Raw genomic sequence first — 23,142 nt, forward strand, 5'->3', positions numbered from 1 at the left:
ACCAGCCCGAGGAGCCCCGTCTGGCAGGTTGAGCGGTATTAGGTAATGCTTGGTAAGGAATTACATAACACTCTAATGTAGGTGGGTGGTAACAGTGAGAGGAGTGAAACCTGCACAGCAAATTTGGAAGTGTTAATTCAACTCCTAGGGAGTTGAATTCAACACTTTCAAAGTGTCTATATTGGTCCACTCTAGATCGAGTTAAAATAACACTTTTGAAAGTGTTAAACAGTTAACACCGTGATAGAGTTAAAACAACACTCTCAATAGTTGAAATCTAACACACATCAGTGTTGAATTTACCTAACACCAGTGTGTAGTGTCAAAAGTTAACACCATATATCTGTTAATTTAACACTGAATAAGGTTTAAAATATATTAACTCAATGGAAAGTGTTAAATCAAAATCTGGATTTTCAAAATACTACTGGTAGCCAGTTAATAATCCAATTAATAATCCCAAATTCACTTCCAAAAACAAAAGATGCCATTTGAACTTACAAAGAAAACCACACAAGTTGCAGTCTGAATCCACCTGTATTTTAAACAAGCACACCACATAAAACACTGGCTTTGAAATAGCTACAACAGAACTCATAGAATATGGCAGTGTGGTACAATGTATGTTTTTTCACACATTTCATTAGAAAACTGCTTGTCATAGGGTCTGTAATAAACCAAGTCCTTAACTGGAAACACAGAAAATGAATCTGCTCTCTCACTGATACAGTATGCATTGAAATGATCATCAAAATAAAGTGTCCACTCTGCAAGACAAAATGAAAGCTTGCTCATCATGTACAATGATGTTGGTGACTTTTCTGAAAATAGGAATTTCTGTTTTTGTTCCAGTACAAACAAACATACCAATCTGATATTCGGTTCCAAAGTTTTTCACCCAATTAGTGGTTGACACTTCACAGTATGTGCTTACATTAAAAGCAGAACTTAAAACCTCACCTCCGTCCAAGCTATTAATAATTTTTGTCTTCACTGGACCACACTCGAATCTCTGAAAATCAAAATTCTCCCAGTGGTAAGCTAGCTGTCTCTGGTGTTGCTTAACCAATGCTTTTGTGATATTTTTAAAATTTTTCACTGATCTTTTAAAAAAATTATGTTTGCCCTCAAATCTCATGCACCATACATGAAGGAGTGGACCTATTTTTCTAATACAACGTGGATAATGTAGCATAAAATGATGCTTTGGAAGCAATCTTTTCTGTGGAAACAAAGATCTAAATAGCTTGTGGTGGTCCTTAATCAAGTGCTTCAAATAGTAAGTCATACCATTAGTTACAATGGGTGAAAACACAATATTCACAATCTGTATCAAGTGGAGCAGCAGATTCCAGTAACAGTTATTTCTTTCCAATACATCACCAAAAATAAGAGGAGCATTTCTCACAAGACACCAAGACTGAATTGCATTTAGTCCAAGATCCTTGCTAACCTCATCCATTTTCAACCCACTTGGCCTATTTTTTCTCTCAATATAACCATAGTTGAACCTTTGAATCCTCTGTGACAATGATTCCAAAGAAAGATACTTCTGGTTGACAAGGTACTGAAAGACAAGTTTGAGTTCGTACTGTACTACACCTTCAAGTAAATCGTGCATTATGTCAACTGCATAGTTGTCAGAGGTGTGGAAAAAATGCAATGTATTGAGTAAGCATGTCTTTTTGACACCAAATGTTGAATCCAACATAGGATTTTCTTGTAGAGCTGCACAATGTTCTACATGGATTTCTTTTGTACGAAAAATCATACCAGGGTCATCTTCAGTAAAGACAGACTGTGACTCATTCTTACTTGTCAAACAAAATCTACAGAAATACGTAGCACTGAAGGACTCAACAAAACCAAACAGTCCGTGTAAACCAAGGTTGTCACCTGTTACTTGTATAACAGAACCAAGCAATGGTGAGTCTGAGAAAGGCACCTCAATTCCTTGAGTTTCAAGAATTTTAAGATCATCAACAAGAGGCTTTAGGATGTCATCAAAGCCATATGTTTTCAGGTCTTGTGAGTGAAAAAGAATCACAACATGTATATTCATCAACACAGAATTATATTTTGGGGGAAGATTTCTCAAAATAAAGTAAATACAACCCAAGTTTGTGAATTCCTTTCTTTGAACCTAAAGGGTTTGCTGTCTCAAACTCATCAAAATAGAGTTGAATCTGTAGAACATGTTTTTTCTGGGAAAACAAAATGTTACTTTTGAAGTATGAACCATCACATATGTCTTTATAAATGCCTTCTTCGTGAAGATTGGCTTTCAAAAAACTTTCACATAATTCAGCATTCCTGAACATAGACTTAAGAGTTCCTAGAATGGGCGTATACACAAATTTATCTGTCACAGGGACCTGACTGTAAAGTCCTGTTGTTTGATCTCTGCGAACATCCAACCGCACCCCAAGAACATACTCAACAGGTTCAACAATTTCCCACTTTTCCTCAAAGAACTTCTGTCTTTTGACTCTAGTATTTAAGGTTGAAAAGGGATTTTTTAGTTGATCAAAACATTTTTCAATTTTCTTTTCCAAATCTGTGCCTTGAATTTCTGAAGTGCAGCCAAGAACTGCCCCTCTTACATCCCTATGAATGTCATTAACAAGTTCCTCCATAGAACCCACCATTGCTTGGACTGTGCTCTCAGCAACACCACATGCTTGCAACTGTGCAACAACAGAGGAACACATATTTAACATATGATTGTTGTCAGTAGAGGGCTGAGTAGTTACAGGAGAGTTTGTACTGACTGCCTGAGAAGTTGAGGGCTCACCAAATTCATTCAGAGTGTCCACATTGTCAGCAGTATAAGTCAAAGCAGCATCTCTATGGAAATGAACAAGATGCTTTTTAAAACCTGAATATGTGCAAAACGATAAACAACATCCCAACTGTCCACATTTTAAACGTAACGTCTTTCCAGGATATAGACCATGGTGGAGTCTTAAATGCTGACAAAGCAATGCAGAACTTTTGTGGTGTGCCTTACAGGCATAACAAAGAAACATATTTGCATCCAAGGATATTTATCACCTCAAGCGTTGTGCAAAAATCTTGCTCTTAGCTCCCTGACTCTGGGACTTTCCTTGGCATGTCCCACATCAATGTTAAAAACTGTGGTTTGGATGAAGGTATAGAAGTTGTAGAGGGATTCATGGTAGTTGACGCTGAAGATGAAGTGTGCCTTGAAGAGCTCATCGAAAGCTGCCAAGGAGGTCTGTGCCTTGCAAGGGACGGCCTTGTGATCAATGATGATGTAGTATCTTTGGATGCTGCTCTTGTTTTCACCAACACACAGGAGGAAGGGCTGTCCCGGTTCCACACCAGCAAGGAAGGTTTCAACACTGGCTCCCATCTTTGACAAAATGTATAGAAGAGGAATGATAGAAATCCATGAAATATAGCACAGCTACATTCAAATAGCTAACAAAGCCAATAAGAAAGTGCTTCAACACAAGAAGTAGGATCATCAGAATAACCACATAAATACAGTATGATTTGCATACCTGCAGATATCTCACAACATGGTCCACAGCTTGACATGAGCTGATTTTGGCACTCTTCTTGTGGCCTTTGGAGGTAGGTGGAAGCAAGTGAAGCAACAGTAGAATGCTTGACAGGTCACTGTCCCAGCCTAGGGGAAACACAGGTAAAAGACACATTCAAATGATACATAACTGATATTTTAAAGAGTGAGCCAAACTAACCAGACCCACCTGTGTCGTGCTGCGAAGACAAGAGCTCTTCAATGTGTTCATTAGAAGTCAGTTTTCTGCACTCTGTCAGGATCCTAGGTTTGAAAAAAGTAGGCCATTTTGCCAAAAATCTGCCCGACACCTCCTCTCCAAACATCATGGTGAAGTCCTGGTCAGTCTACAGAAGAATGTGCATTTTTATACTATTTCATGTTGAAAGTGTATACTTTGAGTGATGATTCACTTAATAATAATAATATTAATAATAAGTTGTTTGTCTTACTGTACCAAGCCAGTGATGTTAAGGAATCGTGGGAAGACATCCAAGACTGTTGAAGAGCACTGTTGATCTTGAACCAGTGTTTGACGATACTGAAATGTGGCCCTCATCTTCTCTTTGACTGCCGATTCATCGGTTGAATGTTTCAAAAAGGATATCGCTTCACGACACTCCTCACCAAGCAGCTGCTTATCGGTGCAGGAAACCTCTCTCTTTCTCTTTGGACTATCTTGATAGGCTGTGCTGGTGGAGGATCTCCGGGACTGAGCTGCCGAGTTGCGCTGAACAGTCTTTATTCTCCAAGCCAAGTAGCCAGATCCACTCTGTTGGTCATAGAAGTGTTCCTGTGATAGTAAAAATACAAAATTGTAGAGCAAATTCAGAATATATTACTACTGCATAAACTGACATAAAAGATTTTCATATAAAAACTTACATATCCATTGTCTGAGTATGGATCTTTGAGGCTGGGAAATAGAGAGATGATGCCCAAAGCATATTTAGTTCTCACAGAGACTGGTGGGATCATCCTGAAAGATAAATATGACATAACTACAACAATTCTATCAGGGTTTAAAGGGGACAAATTCTACTGTTATTTGCTTCAATGAGTTTTAGTCTCTCTCAAATTGTCAGTTTTTATGTCATGCTTTAGCCATTTGATGTTTATTTCCATTATAGGATATATTAAAGAAATTGCTTTACTGATATGCAATGTCCTAAACTGAATGTGCTCTTTTAAACATTTTTAAAGTATAAATATGAATATTGATGTCTTACCCATGAATTTCAACCATGTTGGCCACAAGGAAGTTTACCAAACGTCTTCTTGTGCCATCCGTCAGTGATCGCAGTTTATCGTATTCATCCAAAATAACCTGTCCACCTGGTTTAACCTGGAGAGCATTTCTCACCATCTACAAGATTAAGCATCACATAGTCAGAAATTTCATCAATCTTTATCAACATCAAATTCAACAAACAACCCACAGTTTAACAGCAAAATATCTTTGTGCCTGATGTTTTACATCATTTGTTACAAAAGCTGCACACCTCTTTTGCTGCTTCCCGTTCAGCATGTGTTCTCGTCCCTCTGTTTGTGTGAACAATCACTGTGGCATCAGATGAGTCAGAAGATGCTAGCAAGGAGTCTCCAGAAACTGACACAGATGAATTGTCTGACATGGTTGACTACAGCGAAGTAGATGATAAATCATGTTGAAGCACAACTGGAAACAGTGGAAAAAAAAATGTATACAGAAAATGGATAAAATTTGTTCTAAATACTTTATTTTTCTAAATTCATGATCTACTCCTTCCTCAACAAGGCTGAGCCTCACCTGTTGACTTCTCAGTTGTCACCCTAACAGTAAGGTTCCCTGCTTGCAAAAGATCCTCAAACACATCTGCATCAACTTCTGTCCCTGATTCATCTGTCAAGTGTAGCTCAGTCTCAAGAGCAAGACCTAGCTTCACAATGACTGATAAAAATATTATATTTAGAGCAATGGAAAAACTTTTTATAGCACGGTTTTATAGCAAATAGTCCATTTACACAAACATTCTGTACTACATGAAAACTGATGCCAACCTTTCTGAAGAAATGTGCTGAAGTCATCATAACCATCTTCAGTCTCAGCTACTTTGACATACTTCTGCGTTTCTCCAAATCTCACCTTCACCAACATGATGTACTAATGAAGAAAAAAGAAAAGGCAACCACAATGTGCCATTATTTACAGTATATTCACCGTGAATGTGTAGAGACAGAAACATTTTTGCTTTGCTTTACTCGCATGAAATTGACTGCGGAAAGGCTTCAATTCTCATATGCACAAGTCATGCCAACCAGTCCCCACCTGAATAATGGGAGCCAGCACCAGGGTTATAATAGTTTTGGATTTTACATTATAGTTAGGTTTTAGTTAGTTTTTACTTTTTGTTCTCTAATTCAGTTAGTTTTAATTAGTTTTCAGAGTGGTTTTGATCGTTTTTATTAGTTTTTATTTTTGGTTTAATGCTTAGTTTTAATTAGTTTTAGTATTTTCATACTTAAACAGGTGCAAGATTCAAAGCGTACAAGTGAGGCACTGTTACTGAATTGTCCTCGCTGCTTTTTAAAAACATCCTTGCAATGCCATTACGCCATGTAAAAGAAACTGCATTGTAAAAATGTTTAAATGAACAGCAAGTGTGTAACCCTGCAATGTAAACAACAGTGCAAGCGGAAGTAAACTACTGGATTCCGCTACGAATTATGGGTAATGGCGCGAGGTCAGGAATACTGTGGACCGCTCAGCCTGTCTGCCGTCATGACAACTAACGGCACCAACATCCATAAATAAAGAGTTTGACAATATAACATCACTTGAAGGTATAAACATGACAGTGACGTTATTTTTTTATATGCATGGAGAGCTGCAGCATTGAGTAAAGTTATAAAAACTCACCAGCATTTCAGACCTTTATTACCCATGGCAGCAGGTGATGGCGGGAGGGTAATGCGACCCTGTTGCCAGCTCCGCTAACAAGCTAAAGTTAAAACTTTTTTTTAATTTAGCCCAAAACTTAGAAAATGATAAATAAATAAACTACTCCTGCTGATTAAAAGCTCCGGGTTTAGCGCAGGACTTGGTGTGATGGCCCGGTGTGTTTTTTCTCTAGGAACCCTCCAGCTATTCTTCCAGCAGCAACATACCACCGGCCTCTCATAGCTTGTCTGATTTTAGCACCTGTCCATCGTCAAGCAGGAGCTCAAGCCCCGGGTCCAGCACAGGCACTCTACCCCCTCGATACATTATGCCATATTAAAGCCAAGAACGTCAAGAAAACGACACCACAGCTAAATATGTTAACTCAGATGGCCTTCAGATTTTCTAAGTTTCAATGTTCGGCTAACCCGACACCTCATGCTACACCAGTTTGGCTAGCTTTAACCTCTCACAAAAAATTGCAGTTGTACATATATACTGTGATATCCAAACGCATATACTTACGTTAAGCAAACTATGTATTAATCAATAAACTTGCGCAAAGGGAAAATGAATGCAGCCATAAAAAATATCATGCAAAAACTTACCTTGTCACGATGTAAGCTCCAGACTGCATGAGACTGCTGCTGTCCCGCTCTTGAACAAACACGTCACAGATACGTTGAAATTCTGGGAGCAACTCTGTCAGGTGTTGATTTTAAACTTAACACCAAATAGAGTTACTTAAATTTAACTCTCTGGAATAACACCAACTCTTTTGGGAAACTAACACTTATATCGTTGATCTAGACTAAACAAGTGTTGAATCAACACTGTATTTTAACAGACAACAACAACACTTGAAATCTAACACTTCTGATTTTGCTGTGTGGTGTACAAGTCACTCATCCTAATACAGCATCCTACCGTGCTTGACCACTGAAGGAGAGCATGTGAAATTCAGCTCTTCTCTTTTAGACAGTGGGAGCACTGGGACCTTTTCATGACCTCTGATGGTCCCTGCAAATATGTCCTAAAATATATCATACAGCTAGAATAATTGATAGGATCTTCTTCATCTGTTTACACCAAGTCTATATGTTTATGTGCAGCCATTATGGCACCATAATAAATATCATAATATACTGTCAACAGCTTGTGCTCTCTCAGTTATTTATTTTTCTTCTAAAAGTAGCTCGCATATGATGGAGATTGGACAAACAATGCAAAGTATTTTTGAATATTAATGTATATCCTGTTAACTAGTTAAAGTACCATACAAATTATTCAAGCCCTGCTTCTCCAACAGGCTGAATGAATGCCCTGTCTATAACCTGCACAATCAGCTTTGCTTAATTTGCATACAGTGCTGCATCCACAGCCACAGTAATGTCACTGCTGCAAATAATCTACTGTGAGACTGGAATATGTAATATCGCCTCTGAAATTAAAAAAAAAAGAAAAAAAGACCTGAATACAAAAGGAAAATATGTTTGACTTAAACAGACTCATCAGACGTGTACAAACAGTAAAATAAAAATTCCACAGCAGCTGTGATGGAGGAAAGGACAGATGTTGTAGCAAGAAAACTGAGAAATCAGGTGCTGTTAGAACCTGGCTTATCCTATCCTATATATTTCATAGTTATGAATAATTAATGAAGATGCTACTGTTGAGCCACCTGTGCAAATCCGCTGAAGTCTCTTGCTTTGGAGAAGCTCACAGATATGTGCTACTGCTGGTATGCAGCGTGATGAACTCACAGGAAAATACAAACAGCTGTGAGAATCAAATGAAACTTCAACTCCTGTTGAAGTTTCATCAGAAACTGCATTTTATTCGTTAGGCCCAGCGATGAGTCTTGTCCCCAGTAGAGCTGTAGCTTTTCCCAGGGTTTCATTTTGTAATAGATGTGAATGACTAACCCAAAACTCCATAAAAGGTCCTGCACAAAATCAAACAGGATTTTTCTTCCTCTGTTAATTTAATTTAATTTAATTCTGTTTTTTCTTTCTTTTTTTCACCACATATATTGAATAAAATAAGCAAGTGTACAGCACTCAAAAGTGAACCCAGTGCCAAAGTGAATAAAACCTGCCTTCATGTTCAGCAGTGGGCGACTCCTTTAGCTACAAAAAACAAGCATGATTGCATAAAAGTCCATCCATCCATCCTCTTATCCAGCTATGCGTTGCAGCTGGGCTGGAGCCGATCCCAGCTGTCACTGGGCAAGAGGCGTAGTATACCACAGACAGGCTGCCAGTCTGTCACAGGGCAAACACAGAGAAACATTCACACCTACGGCTAATGTAGAATCACCAGTGGACTCTGGGAGGAAGCCGGAGTATCCAGAGAGAATCCTTAAGGCACAAGGAGAACATGCAACCTTTACACAGAAGGTTCCACCCTGGATTTCTAACCAAGGAACTTCTTGCTGTTTGGCAACAGTGTGTAGAAGTCTATCAGATTCTTTGATGTATGACCTCAATAAACCCATTCCTAATGAGTTTATTGTCTCCTGCCACTAGACCTGTTAATCAGGATCGAGGCATTAGTCATGCAAGCACGTGCATCTGTGTTGTTGTCTTTAAACACAGTTGTCTTTGGATCATTTGTTGCGTGTTTTCAGTTCATTAAACTTAATGGCAACATCTTGGTTTCTGTAAAATCTTCTTGTTCAGGTTTCACTCACATTCCAGCTCATAACCATATTTGGTTCCAAAGGTTCAAACATGGAGTACCTTTCCAGTACTCTGCTGTGGTTTCACACTATCACACTGTGGCAGATTCTAGTTTTGGTTTGGTTCTATTTGTTTCAGTCCGCCGGTGCAAATTGTGACATTTTGTTTCAAAAAAACAAAACAGGTATTTAGTTTATTAGCTGGAGTCCTGGTGGGACATTATTTATATGGTTACACAGTTTATTAATTTATATGTGTTTTTAAGGGGATTTTGCCACCTTTCACTGACTAAGGCTGCTATACTTACCACCGCTGTCCCTCATATTTCATCTCTGTATTTACTGCATGTAGAGTGACTTACCAGACAATCCAAAAGTTATTTAAGTCTTATCATCTAACTCTGTGTAAACATATCACTTTAAAAGTTTTTTTTTTTTCTATTTAATTTTGGTTTATATCATTGTAATGAATATCTGATCCTGTCAGGCCTCGGGTAATGAGTGATGGACATTTTCCACTCAATGTTAAATATAATGTTTTTGTTTTGTTTTTTAATAAAAAATAAAAGAACATGACTTACTTAATAATGTCATAGTTTAAATTGCAAGACAAACAGATGAAGCTGTTAAACCTGTCTATTCAGGGATCTTCTTTGAAATGTGGGTGACGTAGTCTAGGAAGAGTGTTTGATCAGTGGATTAAGCAAACTTTTTATTTTACTCAGGTGTATGCAGATGGCTTTGCATTTGTTTGCTTCCGAGCATGCCAGAGGGAGTTTGAACAAAAGCACAAAGGTCAGTGTGACAGACCTCATCCTCGTTCAGGTTATTTGTCTTCCTGTTCTGGCTCAGCCGCAGGACAATTCATTCCTTAATGTCTGGGTGGAGATATTAATCATTGAAAGACATGTATGCATTTGAATAGAGTCTTTGATCTTCCTTGGTTGTATCTATCAGATCTAAGAGCACATTCACCGGATAATTGTTATTCTTTTTTTATTATTCAAGAAAAAAAAGGGGGATTTGAAACCTGGCACTCCTTTAGTGTTCCTGCTTGGCGTCCTAGAATTTTTTAAAAAAGAAAAAAAGCCCTGACCTGATTAAGCTGCTCCTATCATCACGCTATCGTCCTCACTCTCTGCCCAACACTCACACCCTGTGTCCGGCGTATGAACTACAGCACCTTCTTCACGGATCGCACAAAACCACAGGAAAATGGGGACCTCTTTTGATTTTTTTATTATATCAAAATACAAAAATTTGAGAGGAAAATTTCATATGGGACTAAACATTTGAAATGATATGGTGACATGAACACGACACTGCTTTCATATTCTCACAGACATGCCATAGATAGAGCAAAGAGCATGTGCTAGGCCCATGTCTACGTCACAATGAGCCACCAGAAGTGAGCCTGTGCATTTTCCCTATAAAGGCTTGAGATGGCAACAGCTGTCGCTGTACATCCAGGCCAGTTGGTAACGGCCCAGAGTGGTTTTTACATCATAGTTCATTCAGGTTTCAGTTTTACTTGATAAAGTAACAAGATCCATGGCAGTTGAACATGAAGAGTGAGTAAGACATGATCTGAGATGATACAGAATTCACTGGACAGCAGTGGCAAATGAGAAAAAAGTAATACAGATATTATACATAAGGCTTTGGTACAGCACCATACAGTATGAGTTAATTGCTCACAAAAAGTTAAGTGAAGTGTAAATACCTGATGCACTGACAGAACAGAAAGACAAGTCTAAAAAACTGACAAAAAACAAACAAACAAAAAAATAAGACCAAGAAACATCAGGTTATCATTTTAAAAAAGACAGAAACTAAAAAAAAAAAAAAAAGTTTTTACTTTGAAATATTTACATATGAACATTATGGAGACAGATTATGCTCAAAAACAAACAAACAAAAAACCAGAATAAACAACATAATACAGAATGTAAACATGTGATGTACAGCACAGAGTTCAGTGGATGGAAGTGAAATGAAATGTAGTAAATTTTCTTCCTTTAATTAAGCACTACTTGGTTTGCTTGAGTATGAGCATTAGCTAAAACAGTCGACGATGTAGTGCTTATTGTAGCCTACGATAATAATACATTCTAGTTCTCAGTGCTGGTACACAAAAACAGAGAATATAGAAAATACTACATATTTCTATTTTCCGTCCAATAACAACCAGCTCGGATGTCCATGAATGATTGCTAAATAGGTGTTTTTTTTTGTATTGTCTCTACATGCAAGATTAATACAATAAAAAAACAAAATCAAATCTCTTCTAAGTATCATCCTACCAGCACCTAGTGATGCACTAAAAGCTGTAAGCAGAGAAATTGAGAGAAAACAAACAAATCAAAAAACAAACAGAAATGAGCTAATAGTACATCCAAAGCAGCCCTCTTAAACACTGTACATGTTTCTGTTGAATATGCAAGGAAAAAAAACCAAAACAAGCCCGGAAGACAACATCCATTCATAAAAACCCACGAGGAGAGGAGGATGTATGAGCTTTCCCAATTCCTTTCTACCAGGAGAATAATTACAAATGTGGACTGGTGACTAGTCGTGGCTATACTGTACAGTACTAGTAGCAATTCTACCTTCAAAAAAGGTGGTGGTGTGACATGAGCGCCCCTACAGTAGTGTGCTTGAAAAAACAGTGCTGTTAACCAAAGACCTACAGGAAATGTGTAGAAAAGATCCCCTCGTGACCTGATGCTCTCAGATTCCTTCTCATGTGTCCCGTGGTGTGTACTAATCTAAACTGGGTTATGTTTCTCCTTTTAGGCTGGGTTAATAGTCTCAATATCAGCACAGATATAGTTTAGAGAGGGTACCTTGGAAGCACAGACAGACATTGCAAACACACTATAGAAAACAAGTCATCTTGAGTTCATCTGAATGTCACAAGTCTCTATTATTTGAGGTTACACTACTAGTTTTCCAGTATTGTCTATCACTGTCTTCACACCATGATACTGTTAATGATAAGGGCCTAGAGTGTCTACCGGAGCTAGTTTAGTTGCTCAAAAACACGCAGGGCCGACAAGAGTCGCTCGTGGAAACAGGGAACGAAAAAAAATCTTTAGACCTCTACTCTACAGCACCACAAAGTTAAACATAGCACCAAGTTGTAATGTTCAAAGCAACTATGCCCTAACACACGTTTCGTCATCGAACTAATGTAAACACAATTTCCTCCACAGCACGTATTGTACATGACTCTAGCATGTCCTCGACTCTTAGAAAAAAGTTCCACTCGGTTTATTTGCTTTGGACACGTGAAGGCGGAGAAATCTGGAGTGAATCTACATGTGTGCTCATGAACAGGCAAAATACAGTATTACTTTGTTCCAGAAATATTATAGAGGGCAAAACACTTCTGCTCCTAAAGCTTTTTCCAATGGGCATTCACGTACTATACATCAGAGAAAATACTACTCAACTTGTGCAGCCAGCGGGCTATGGCAATAATACACTGTACGGTACTAACATTAAGTTTTCTTTTCATCTCAGATAAAATAACGTCTGCTAAAGTATGACAAATTAGGCACCTTAAAATGTTTTAAAAACATTGTCCACTTAAAGCCGTACTGTAAGCAAATACTTTTATATATAATCTAATTTCTTTTTCTGTGGGATCCTTCCCGTCTTTTCATACATCCTCATACAAGAACGCGTTCCTGTAAAACATGGTTTGATTTATCTTTACAAATACAATACACACCATGTACAGTACATAACAAATATAGATTTTTTTTTCCTCGTATCTTACACGAAACCAATTTGTTAAAGTAGAATATGCACTTTGACGCTCACTTTTCAGGCAATCACCGCTTTCTCACCTGTCAAAAGATTCATGTGGATTTTTTTTAGCTGGAAACCTTTGAGTCGTTGGTAGGAGATCGGGGGGGGGACTGCTTGATATGTCTCGGTGATTGAACTAGCTTTAACAATACAACGAAAACTGCTTTTCTCTTCTGTAGATCAAAGAGGGGGACTTGGCTCAGAAACTGTGTGGGACTGCATACAGGAATTTGGACTTAATGCGCCAACTGGTTACCTCACCAATCACAGCTACACTAGAAGTAATATAATGGGTCATTCAATGTTCTGTGACATTGGGACATTCATTTCCTGTACAGCAAAACATACATTCATTATCGGTTAGTGTCGAAAACTTAACAAAACATATAGAGAAGTAGCTAGCAAGTAATATACAGTTGTTAAAGATAAACAGTCGAGGTGGCCATTGTTTGAATATCTCCCATTGCTTGTTAACAGCTATATAAAACAATCACATTCTCCTCTAAAAGCTGCTGCTGAACATTAACGTCCTCACTGAACTGCTCGGTTATTTTTGCATGAAATCTTTTGCATGTACAGTGCTTCAGTGCTTCTCTGGGACAGCAGAAATGTGTTTAGTTATTTGCCTTTTTTTTTCCAATCTGTGTGCATTTCTATTTAATTGTTTTGTTTTTTTTATGGGTTTTAATCTGGTTCTATCCTGTTATCTGGATATACACAGCTGAAGCAGGAACCCATGTTAAAAAGAAAACAAAACGAGTGTTTATGCATCTTCCGTAGCATCTTCTCTCATGAGTCCTTGGCAGAGAAAGCAAAACCACACACACACACACACACACACACACACACACTATCGGATTCCCTCACTCCTCCAGTGAGAGAAATATGAGAAGGCGAAGAAAAAGGCAGTTAATGTTAGAAAAGAAACAAACAACAGATAAAAACAAGGCAAAAACAAAAAGGCACCTCGAGACGTGCCACGTTTCACAAATGATTTCCTTAATAATGAAATACATACAGTACAGTTCACAATTTGTCACCCCGTTCTTCTGACCCTTCGAGTCCAACCTCTGCTGAGCATTTAAGTCCCAAATCAGTTTGAGCGATCTCGTGAAGGCTGTGATCGTTGCCTTAACGCAGCGGCGCAATGATCAGTGCAAACACACCGAACCAGCACGCAGTAAAATTAAGACACTGTCCTCTAATTGTTGGCATTGGATCACAAATCAAAACGAACACAATATGCTAGCTTTTACTGGTAATAAAAAGCTTCTAAAGTAGATAAAGTTAGGCCATATTATCCATTTGAATGAGAGCGGTGTGTGATATAAACCTTTTTATCCATAAGTAAAAAGGTCAAGTACGTACAGTATACCACAAGAATTACAGCAAATCTGCGTTTACTCTGAGGTATATTTGTGGTAAGAACCCTGTGTTTAAATACTGAATCTATTTGTATTGTAGGAAAGGTAGACTCATGTCCCTGTCCGAGGACGCACCAGGCTTAACAGTACGCTGTATCACTGAAAAACCTAAAGATATGGACCCCTCAATGACCAGTGAGTGAAAAATCTTTAACGTGTTGTGACATACTCAACCAACACATTTTTTTATTACTGTAGGAGGAAGCTCAATTCCCTTGTTTTACTATTTATATACATTATATATTTTCAGAGCATTTTCAAGTGAAATTCCTCAAAGACAAGTTGTGGTGACAACCCAGAAAAAGCCATTGTTCTTGTCTTCAGATAAGATTTCCAACCCCGGAGTATTCAGCTCAATGTTTCCCCACTCCCCAAACGTAGATTAACTTTTAAGGATTATAAGAAAGGTATTCATTTGATATTTGGGTGGAGCGGGACGTGCTGAGGTGGGGTTTCTCAGGGGTGGTCAGTTTAGTCGAGTCCAATGGCTTGTTGGGGCACAAGGGTCAGCGTAGAGTCCCGTAATTTGGGCCCTCTGAGTCTGCACTGGCCAGAATGCCTGTCTGGTCCTCCTCAAACTGCCTGCGGTGCAGGAAGGAGGTCAAATAGAGATAGGGGTTCTTCTTGTTTTGCTTTTTCCTCTTTCTTGGGAAGTTAAGATCCTCTCCCTCTTGGGGTGTCTGAGATTGCTGCTGGGTCTGAGAGGGAGACGCACCTGAAAGAGAGGCAAAGGACTCACACACAGAACACCTCTTTGAACATTAATCAATTGTGTCTTTTCTCTGATCGTCAGACAAACCTGTTCTCCTTCCGGAGGTTGTGTTGTTATTGTTGTTGGCAGCCACTCCCTTGGCTTTAGTAATACAGTGTTGTAGCAGTGCTGGTAAGCTCTCAGACCCGGCAGTATCACTAGACGCACCTAGAGGTTCCCTGAGAAGACGAAAGACACAGCATACATTGCTCTGCATTAATCCAACAGTCGTGTTCGGTCATGTCTCAAGAGTGAACAGACAAAATGGCACTTTCATTTCTATTTCCAGAAGGTGCTATCATATGATTTGATGAGCTCTTGAACTTCTACTGAGAGCCCTTTCACTAAGATGATGAATTTCCACTTTCTATCTGCGGTGATGGATGAGAAAAGTTAGATACAAAGAAAGAACGAGAAAGAGGGAAAAAATGAAAAAAGAGAAAGAAAGAATAGTTGACATAAGGTGGCAGTGGATTTAGTGAAATTATTGGCTATAAGTTTTTTTCTTAAACAATCATTATGTTAAAGACCCACTCCAGTTTTTATAAAAGTTGGAGACAACATATTAATAGGTGTTTGTTCTAAAATCTGGAAATCAATCAATTCATATTCTTCCACTGATATTGGTGTAATAACTGTTATTTAAATCTGGGATGGAGTCTTAAAGATGCCGCTAAAAACGGAACCAAACACGTCCTAATTTACAACATTCATTTTAATCCCTGCTTCACTTACTCTCTCAGATTTGGGTCTTTAAATAGTGACTGCTTTAGAAATGCGAGCAATATTGGCCTCGTTGCTGTATAAAACTCATAAAATGAAAATAATTTCTGGAACTTTAAAATGATTGTTCCTGTACTAATGAAGCCTTGTTGCAAAAAAAAAAAGAATTCTCCATTAGCACTATTTTTACTAAACCGTAGCTCAGGGGTGGGCAACCTCCAGCACCAGCACCTGCGTCAAGTTGTGACTTGTGAGAAGGGCGATGCTTAATCAAACATAAACTACCGCTCAAAAGGTTGGGGGTCACTTTGTTGGTTTTGCTTTTGTAATAAAAGCACATTTTTAAAAATCTAATATAACATTAAACTGCTGTAAATTGCTATAACTTAACTTGCATTTCGTTTGCCGCTTTAGATTTTAATTAGATTTTTTTTTAAACATGTTTCTATGACATATTCACATACATGACAATCATAAGCATTTCATGAGTTTCATACTTTTGTTGGCAAATAATTTATGCAAAGAGCTGCACAGGACTGTCAGAACCTTTGGCCATGACTGTAGTAACCACATGGATGCAAGATAACAAGCAAATCTGGCAGGACTTTTCAGCCCAGGTGAAACAGTGGAGACGAGGTTTGTTGACAGATGAAACTGAGGCACGAGCGCATTTTGAATTGACAGTATTGTTTGCTGAATGTCAAGTGTAAGGCATCCGCATAAGAAAAACTTCAATGAGTCTGATAAACAGTAAAAGTTGCTCAAGAGGGCAGTGTCCAAATAAACTAAGCAAAGTGGTTGCTCTAAAGCATTCAGTGAAGAATACATAAAGGTGCCTTTACATAATTCCTTTAACATTTTTCCTCTGGCCACATTAACTGTTGCAAGGCCATTACTAAAATATTAACATTTCTGAAAATCACTCATGTCATGGTCCTCCTGTATTGTGTCAAGTCCGCATTCCTGTTCCCATGTTTAGTCACTTCCTATTCCAATTTTTGCTAGGCTCGTGTGCGTTGCTTCCCCTTGTCTCATTAGTTAGAGTCTGTTCGCCTGTGTCTTGTTCTCCCCAGCTGTGTCCTCTCTGCCTAATGACCTGTTATGTATTTAAGCCCTCAGTTGTCCACAGTTATTTGCCATGTTTTCCCTTTTGTCTCTGAGTTTTTGCATTTCTGGCTCCAGTCCTGCCTTGTTTTTGTATTGTTGGCAGAGACTTCAGCATTAAAGCTGCTTTTTCGAGTTTTAAGTCCTGTCTCTGAAACTGAAACTGTGCAAATCAAACACCTGCAGCTCTGCTATTATTGTACGGTGGATTTAGCAGTCATCATAGAAAAGGTTGCCAACCCCTGCAGTGTGTGTATTTACTCAGGATTTCTGTTTACTCTGTGTCCTAACATGTAAGTACTGCATATATAATTTTTTTATTTTTAAAAAGAAAACACACAGGAAGGTGTTACTGAGACCTTGAAAACTATTTTCATTTTATGAGTGATACATGCGAAGTTGAATGAAAATAATCAATTAATCAGCACAACATAATCACGTCATGTTGAAGTATCCTCACTTCCGTTGTCTATTTAGAAGTTTTACCTCATGCTCGAATACTCTGGCTTTGTTGTCCATCTCTCATAGAAAGATGCAATAAAGTTAAAGACCAATAACCTCACAAACATTAAAGTTCGTGTTCATGAGGCTCACTGTTGGCTCTTTGCCTTTCAAAGAACTGAATACAAACAGCCTCAAACCTGACTTAATGCTTTCATTAAGTCAAGTTGTCGTGCCAAACATGTATTGTTTCAAAAGGCATAGGAACACAAAGCTTTAGAGATGCTGTCCATCATTTGTCACTGTGGAGAGAAAGATTGAGAGCCATTAGCAGAGAGGGGGAGACAAATCTGAGAATTGTAACAGTCCTGGACAGTCAGAGAACATTTCCATTGTGACATTAAACTGTGTGCCGAGGCAACAGTGTTAAAATATTGCTCATTTCCATAGACATAAACACTGTACAGCACACTTTCATAAACATGAACACTGCGTACAGAGGCTTCACCATGCTGACGGGAGGAGATGGCAGGAAGAGGAAATGGCCGTTAAAGAACAAGTCACATGACAGGAAGAGGAAATGGCCATTAAAAACAGTCACATGACAGAAAAAACGAAAGCACTTAGGACAACAAATGTGACAAAGAATTTAGTTTGAGAATTGTTATTTGTTTGGTTGTAGAGAGAAGTTTAGAGAATGCATGCATGGCATTTTGCACATGGAACAAAACTTTAAAGGGGAATACTCCAGTCTATCATTCATGTGCGTCCTCTATTGATTCAAGGCTTTTTTTTTTTTTTTTTAGTGCAGGGAAACATGTCTGTGTTCAAACAATGAAAAAGGCAAAATCAAATGCTTCTCCACAGTCCAAAACCACTCCTCGTGCTTGCTCGCAAGCCTAATTACTGTAGCCTACGCCACAGCAGGCTTACTGTGCCTTGGAACTGTATTGACAAATATGTCCTGCAGTCATTATTACCATTAGTTGCACTTCACTTGAATCCAGCACAGAGGCACAACCCAAAGCGATTCCCCTTTAAAGGAGAGAGTGATTAGAGCCCTCCCCCTGCTGACCCCTCCCCTCTCAGACATGGGTCCGACCCTTACCTATTGCGGCGTAGGGGACCGGGTCACAACAACGCTGCCCAGATAGCTGAGATCAATCAAAAACAAATCAGGTAAGACCCTTACCCTCTATAAAGCAGCAGCCCTATAAGCTACTTTCCCTTAAAGGCCGGTGATGGTGCAGGAGCAAGTCTCTGCTGCATGGCATTAACTACCATGTGACTGTAGCTTCTAGGGTAGTGAGGTGGGTGTGAGGGGCACAGGAATGTGTACAGTAAAGAAACTCTATGGGGCATAGATGTGTATGAATCTCAGCTATGTTTTAATGTTGCATATAATTTCCTGTTTTTTGTCCTAAATGTACGGGGCCACTGATCTATGAACGTAACGAGAACTTTACTTTCAGTTCAGTCAGTTTTTATTCTTATGGGTGCCACTTTCCAATATTGCGTCCATTATAAATGACTTAATAATTGTCACTAATTGTTTTTTACTCTAATGGTTAACAAATCATTCACCACTGAAGTGAACTATTTTGCCAGATCATCGTTAGCTTTAATCGTCCTCAAAACGCTCAATTTGCCTCTTTAGCGCTACAATTCTTCAGGAGGGCCAATACGCTGACCTCTAACCTTCTGGAAAAGGCTGGGGCCCAGAATATATTTTTAACAGCTTATTATTTATAATCAAGTAACAAACATAGAGCCTTCTATTTATGACTTACTACTATTTACTTGCTACTGTTATAAATATGATTCATCAAACTGTATAACTGAAGACCAGATTGTTTGTTATGCATCTTTATAAAGAATTCATAAGCTGAGATTATGGCATCATTACTTGTTAAAAAATTGTTTACTAATGCTTTTTTAAAACAGTCTTATAAGCGTATTAACCAGAAGCAAAACTTAATTAATAATTTTAGGGTATTTATTAAAATTAATAAGCAACTAATTAACTCAATAAGTATGTGCCAACTAGTAAATGCATACAAATTACAAGTTAACACCTACACCTGTGGCAGCTTTGTCAGTTACTGTACCTTATTCTGCAGTTTTGTTTTATTTTTTTGTTTTTAATATTGCCTATTTTCTGATCTCCTGCCCCCTCACTGCAATATTAACATACTACAATACACATTTTTAAAATTTCCATAAAACAGATTCTTCAATTTCAAAGACAAATCACATGTTCTCCTGGAGGCATATAAACGCTATTTGTTGCTATAATGGTTGTGTAAGGCATTAGTAAGCAATTTATTAACCATGAATAAACACACCAGTGACATCTTACAGTCTTGGTGAAATATTAGAAAAGTAATAACAAATGTAAATGTTTATCAAATGTACAGTAAATTGTTGAAGTTAAGCCTGAAAATACTAGTTTCACAGTTTTTATTCTCATACTTGTATCAATAAATGATCTGATTAAATCAAATTTCTACTCAGCTTTTGAAAATACTTAGACTGAAAGCTTTTAGGTTCAGAAAAAAAAAATGGCACAGTTTCTGTAGCTTTTGGCTTCATCGAACTCTTCCTTTTAAAGTTGATTTAAATTTGCATTATGATCAATATTTCACTGATTAAATAAGAGCCATCAGTATTAAGACAAAAAAAATACATGATCTTAAAATCACACTGAGCTTTTACATGCTATTAAAAGTTAATGTTTAGAGAATTTTTATGAACTGACACAGTGTGTGCTAAATGCAATTACATGCCTTCTGCATATTAAAGTACAATATGCATCTTAATTATTTCTTAATGGAAACATCAAAGTGAAACTGAGGAAATTTAGAGAGCAGATGAGAAGTCTCCTCCTTAAATAAATATGTGACTATTCTCTACTGTGATGGATCACCTACCCTGAGGCTGATATCTGGAGCTGGGAGGGCTCTGAGGGTAGCATCTCCTCCTCTGTCCTTCTCTGGGATGGCCTCTGCCCGAAAACATCCCTGCCCTCCGGAGGGGGAGAGGGGGACTGGGAGGGGTAACTGGCTGCAGTGGAGGCATAGGACATGTGGGCGTGGTAACTGGGGCTGGGTTGCTTGGCGCCCTGGCTCTGAGTGGGAGAGGCGGTCAGGGAGGACCTCCGAGAGAAACTGACAGTAGCCGAGGGCTGCAGGGTGATCTCAGGCATCTCCAGAGACCGAGAGGTGCGGAGGATGCTGGGGCGTGGAGGGGGCCTAACAAGGATATCTGGGGAACCTGGCTGGGTGCTAAGTGGGCTCTGGGAGAGTGGAGAGAGACGGGAGGGTGGGAGTACTAGCGGGGGTAGGCTGGGGTCTGCCCGGCGCCCCGCCCTCGGGCTGAGCCAGGACTGAGGGCTACTACTGGGGGCTGTGCTTGGGCTCCCTGCACGGACTGCCGGGTCAGGGTAAGGCAACACTGGTACACCCACACCGTGGGCCGTGTGTCTGAGCTGGCCGAGACTCTGGGCCTGTTGCATAGCTAAACGCCTAACCGGAGGCCCTGGGGGCCTGTCTCTGCCTGGGGGAGCCACAGGAACCTCCAGCTGCAGGAGTCCAGGGCTTGTTGGATCCTTTAGGGGAGGGAGGTGCAGGCGACTGGGAGGGAGAGAGTGAGGAGGATATGGGGGTGGGTCAGGGAGGTCCTGGGGGTGATGTAAGGGATGGTGAGGTGGATATATGAACCGTGGGCCCTCTAGACCCAGGAAGGGTAACTCATGAGGCTGCCAGCTTTCGGGTGAGCGAGGAGGAGGGCTGTGTGTGTGAGACAGAGAATGGCCAGAGGCAGTGTACTGATGGTGCTCCATCTCTCCACTCTCCTCGGGGATGGAGGGGTAACCAAATGGCCCCTCAGCAGTGCCTGGGGGTGAGGACAGAGCGGAGCTACGTGGGCTGATGTCAGGCATGTAGAATGGTGGTGGAATCCCTGATTCAATACGGCTGCCTAGATACCCATAGAATGGGCCCTGGGGAAAGCCCCTGTAGCGGGAGGCCGGGGCCTGCCCTGAGGCGTGAAGTGCACTGCCCTCTGCAAAGCTCATACCTTCCATGGGCCTGTGTAGGCGGGGGCTGTAGGTGGGGGGCTGCGTTGACTCCAGGCTGGAGGACGTTGGGGAGAGCTGGGGCCGCAGCGTGGGCATGATGGGCGGCAGAGGCCCTGGGTCAAAATCATTCTCCTCATCGGACTGCCGGAACTCAGGGTACATGTCAGACTCCTCTGCGAAGGGGAAGCCCTGGATGCGACGGGGAGGTGGGCTGGTCTCCATGACGAAGCGGCCATCGGGGCCACGACTTATCAGCTCAATAGGCGTGGTGACCTCTGCCTCGTGTTTGGACACACTGTATTTCTTGCTGGCTATGGCACGCTTGGTTTTCTTGTAGAAGGAGAGCTCTTTTTCTTTTTCTCTCTGAGGGCTGGGCAGTTTCCTGACATACAGGCCTGGACCATGGGAACCCTCCGATGAAAGCGAGCGGGGCCGTGATGGAGGGGAACTCTCTGGACTTATCTTCCCTGATGATAACCTGGTAAAAAACGCAGACACAGCGTACTGGCTTAATTTAGCACATAACAGATGAAACGGAAAGTGGTAGGAGTATTTTAAAACAAACAAAAAAAAAACTCTGATACTTTAAATAAACAGATATGATTGCAGTTTGTAAACATATGACACAATAGAAAGCCAAAGCACTTGATTAAGGCAGCCACAATGGACTACATTATGATAATGGCCAGTTCATGGCGGCAGCAGACTCCTGATAGGGCTCCAGCTAATGAACCAAAGAGTGACAGGATGAGAGAAAAGCCAACAACGCAACCATGACAACCGTATCACAGATCTACTGAGTCTACATCTTCTTGAGCAGACATGAGACCAATTTCCATATGCTGCGCCAAATGGTGATGTGTGGAAAGCAGATGACATCTAACCAGGCCTCATTTGCCCACACCAGGAGCAGCATACTCAACACTTACTGTACTGGGTCACTGAATGCATCGGGTAGACATAAATTACAATGAGTGCATATACACAGTACTGTACTGTACATGCAGCTGAGCTAAAGCAATTTAATCCCTGTATGGTGCATGGAAGTCTGTGCATGCAAATAGTAGGCACCCCTACAACTACAAATAATCACTGTGAGCTAATAATGTCTATGCAATGCATTAACCATGCAGCCAAGCCAGTGCAGTGCAGCACACTCTGTATTTTGGTGCAGGCAGGCACTCACAGGGGGCTGGCCGGCGGGGGCAAGAAACTGCTCCTGGCAGGCTCGTCCCAGCAGGGCTCTACCCCTGGCAAGGGGGTGAGAGGAGGCCTGCGATGGGAAACAAACGACATGGGCCTGGTTCATCTTTAACTATGCTATTTGCAGGAAGGACTAAGTGTAAACTCCCTGACCTGCCTGGATCATTTAAAAAAAATTACACAAAGGTGTTCTGATACTGATTTTAGGTTTTACCTAAAGTCACAAGCAAACAGACATTTACTCTGCAATGGGATTTACACAGATTATTGTCAGAAATGAGCTTCTTCTGAGATTGAAATGCAGTCATACATGTACACAAGATTTACAGACAGACAAGTACACACATGTAGCTGATACTGTACAAAAACCAGCATCATTAAACACTGAGAATCATGCAGAAAGCAGACAGTGTTAAAGAATACAGATGGATCAAAAATCAATACACATACTGCAG

General features: G+C 40.0%; 1 protein-coding gene across 1 annotated transcript in view; it reads right to left on the reverse strand.

The window, feature by feature from the left end:
- Window positions 1–10,417: 10,417 nt before the first annotated feature.
- The window catches only part of igsf9ba (immunoglobulin superfamily, member 9Ba), an 81,527-nt gene continuing 68,802 nt past the window's right edge, over window positions 10,418–23,142 (reverse strand). The window contains exons 18-20 of the mRNA XM_030745385.1: window positions 20,337–21,962; window positions 15,187–15,317; window positions 10,418–15,102 (exon numbers count right to left, since the gene is read on the reverse strand). Coding sequence (XP_030601245.1) covers window positions 14,894–15,102; window positions 15,187–15,317; window positions 20,337–21,962 — 1,966 coding nt within the window. The 3' untranslated portion in view covers window positions 10,418–14,893. The remainder of the gene's footprint in view (window positions 15,103–15,186; window positions 15,318–20,336; window positions 21,963–23,142) is intronic.

The sequence above is a fragment of the Archocentrus centrarchus genome, chromosome 13, assembly GCF_007364275.1.
Source record: "Archocentrus centrarchus isolate MPI-CPG fArcCen1 chromosome 13, fArcCen1, whole genome shotgun sequence".
Lineage (NCBI taxonomy): Eukaryota > Metazoa > Chordata > Actinopteri > Cichliformes > Cichlidae > Archocentrus > Archocentrus centrarchus.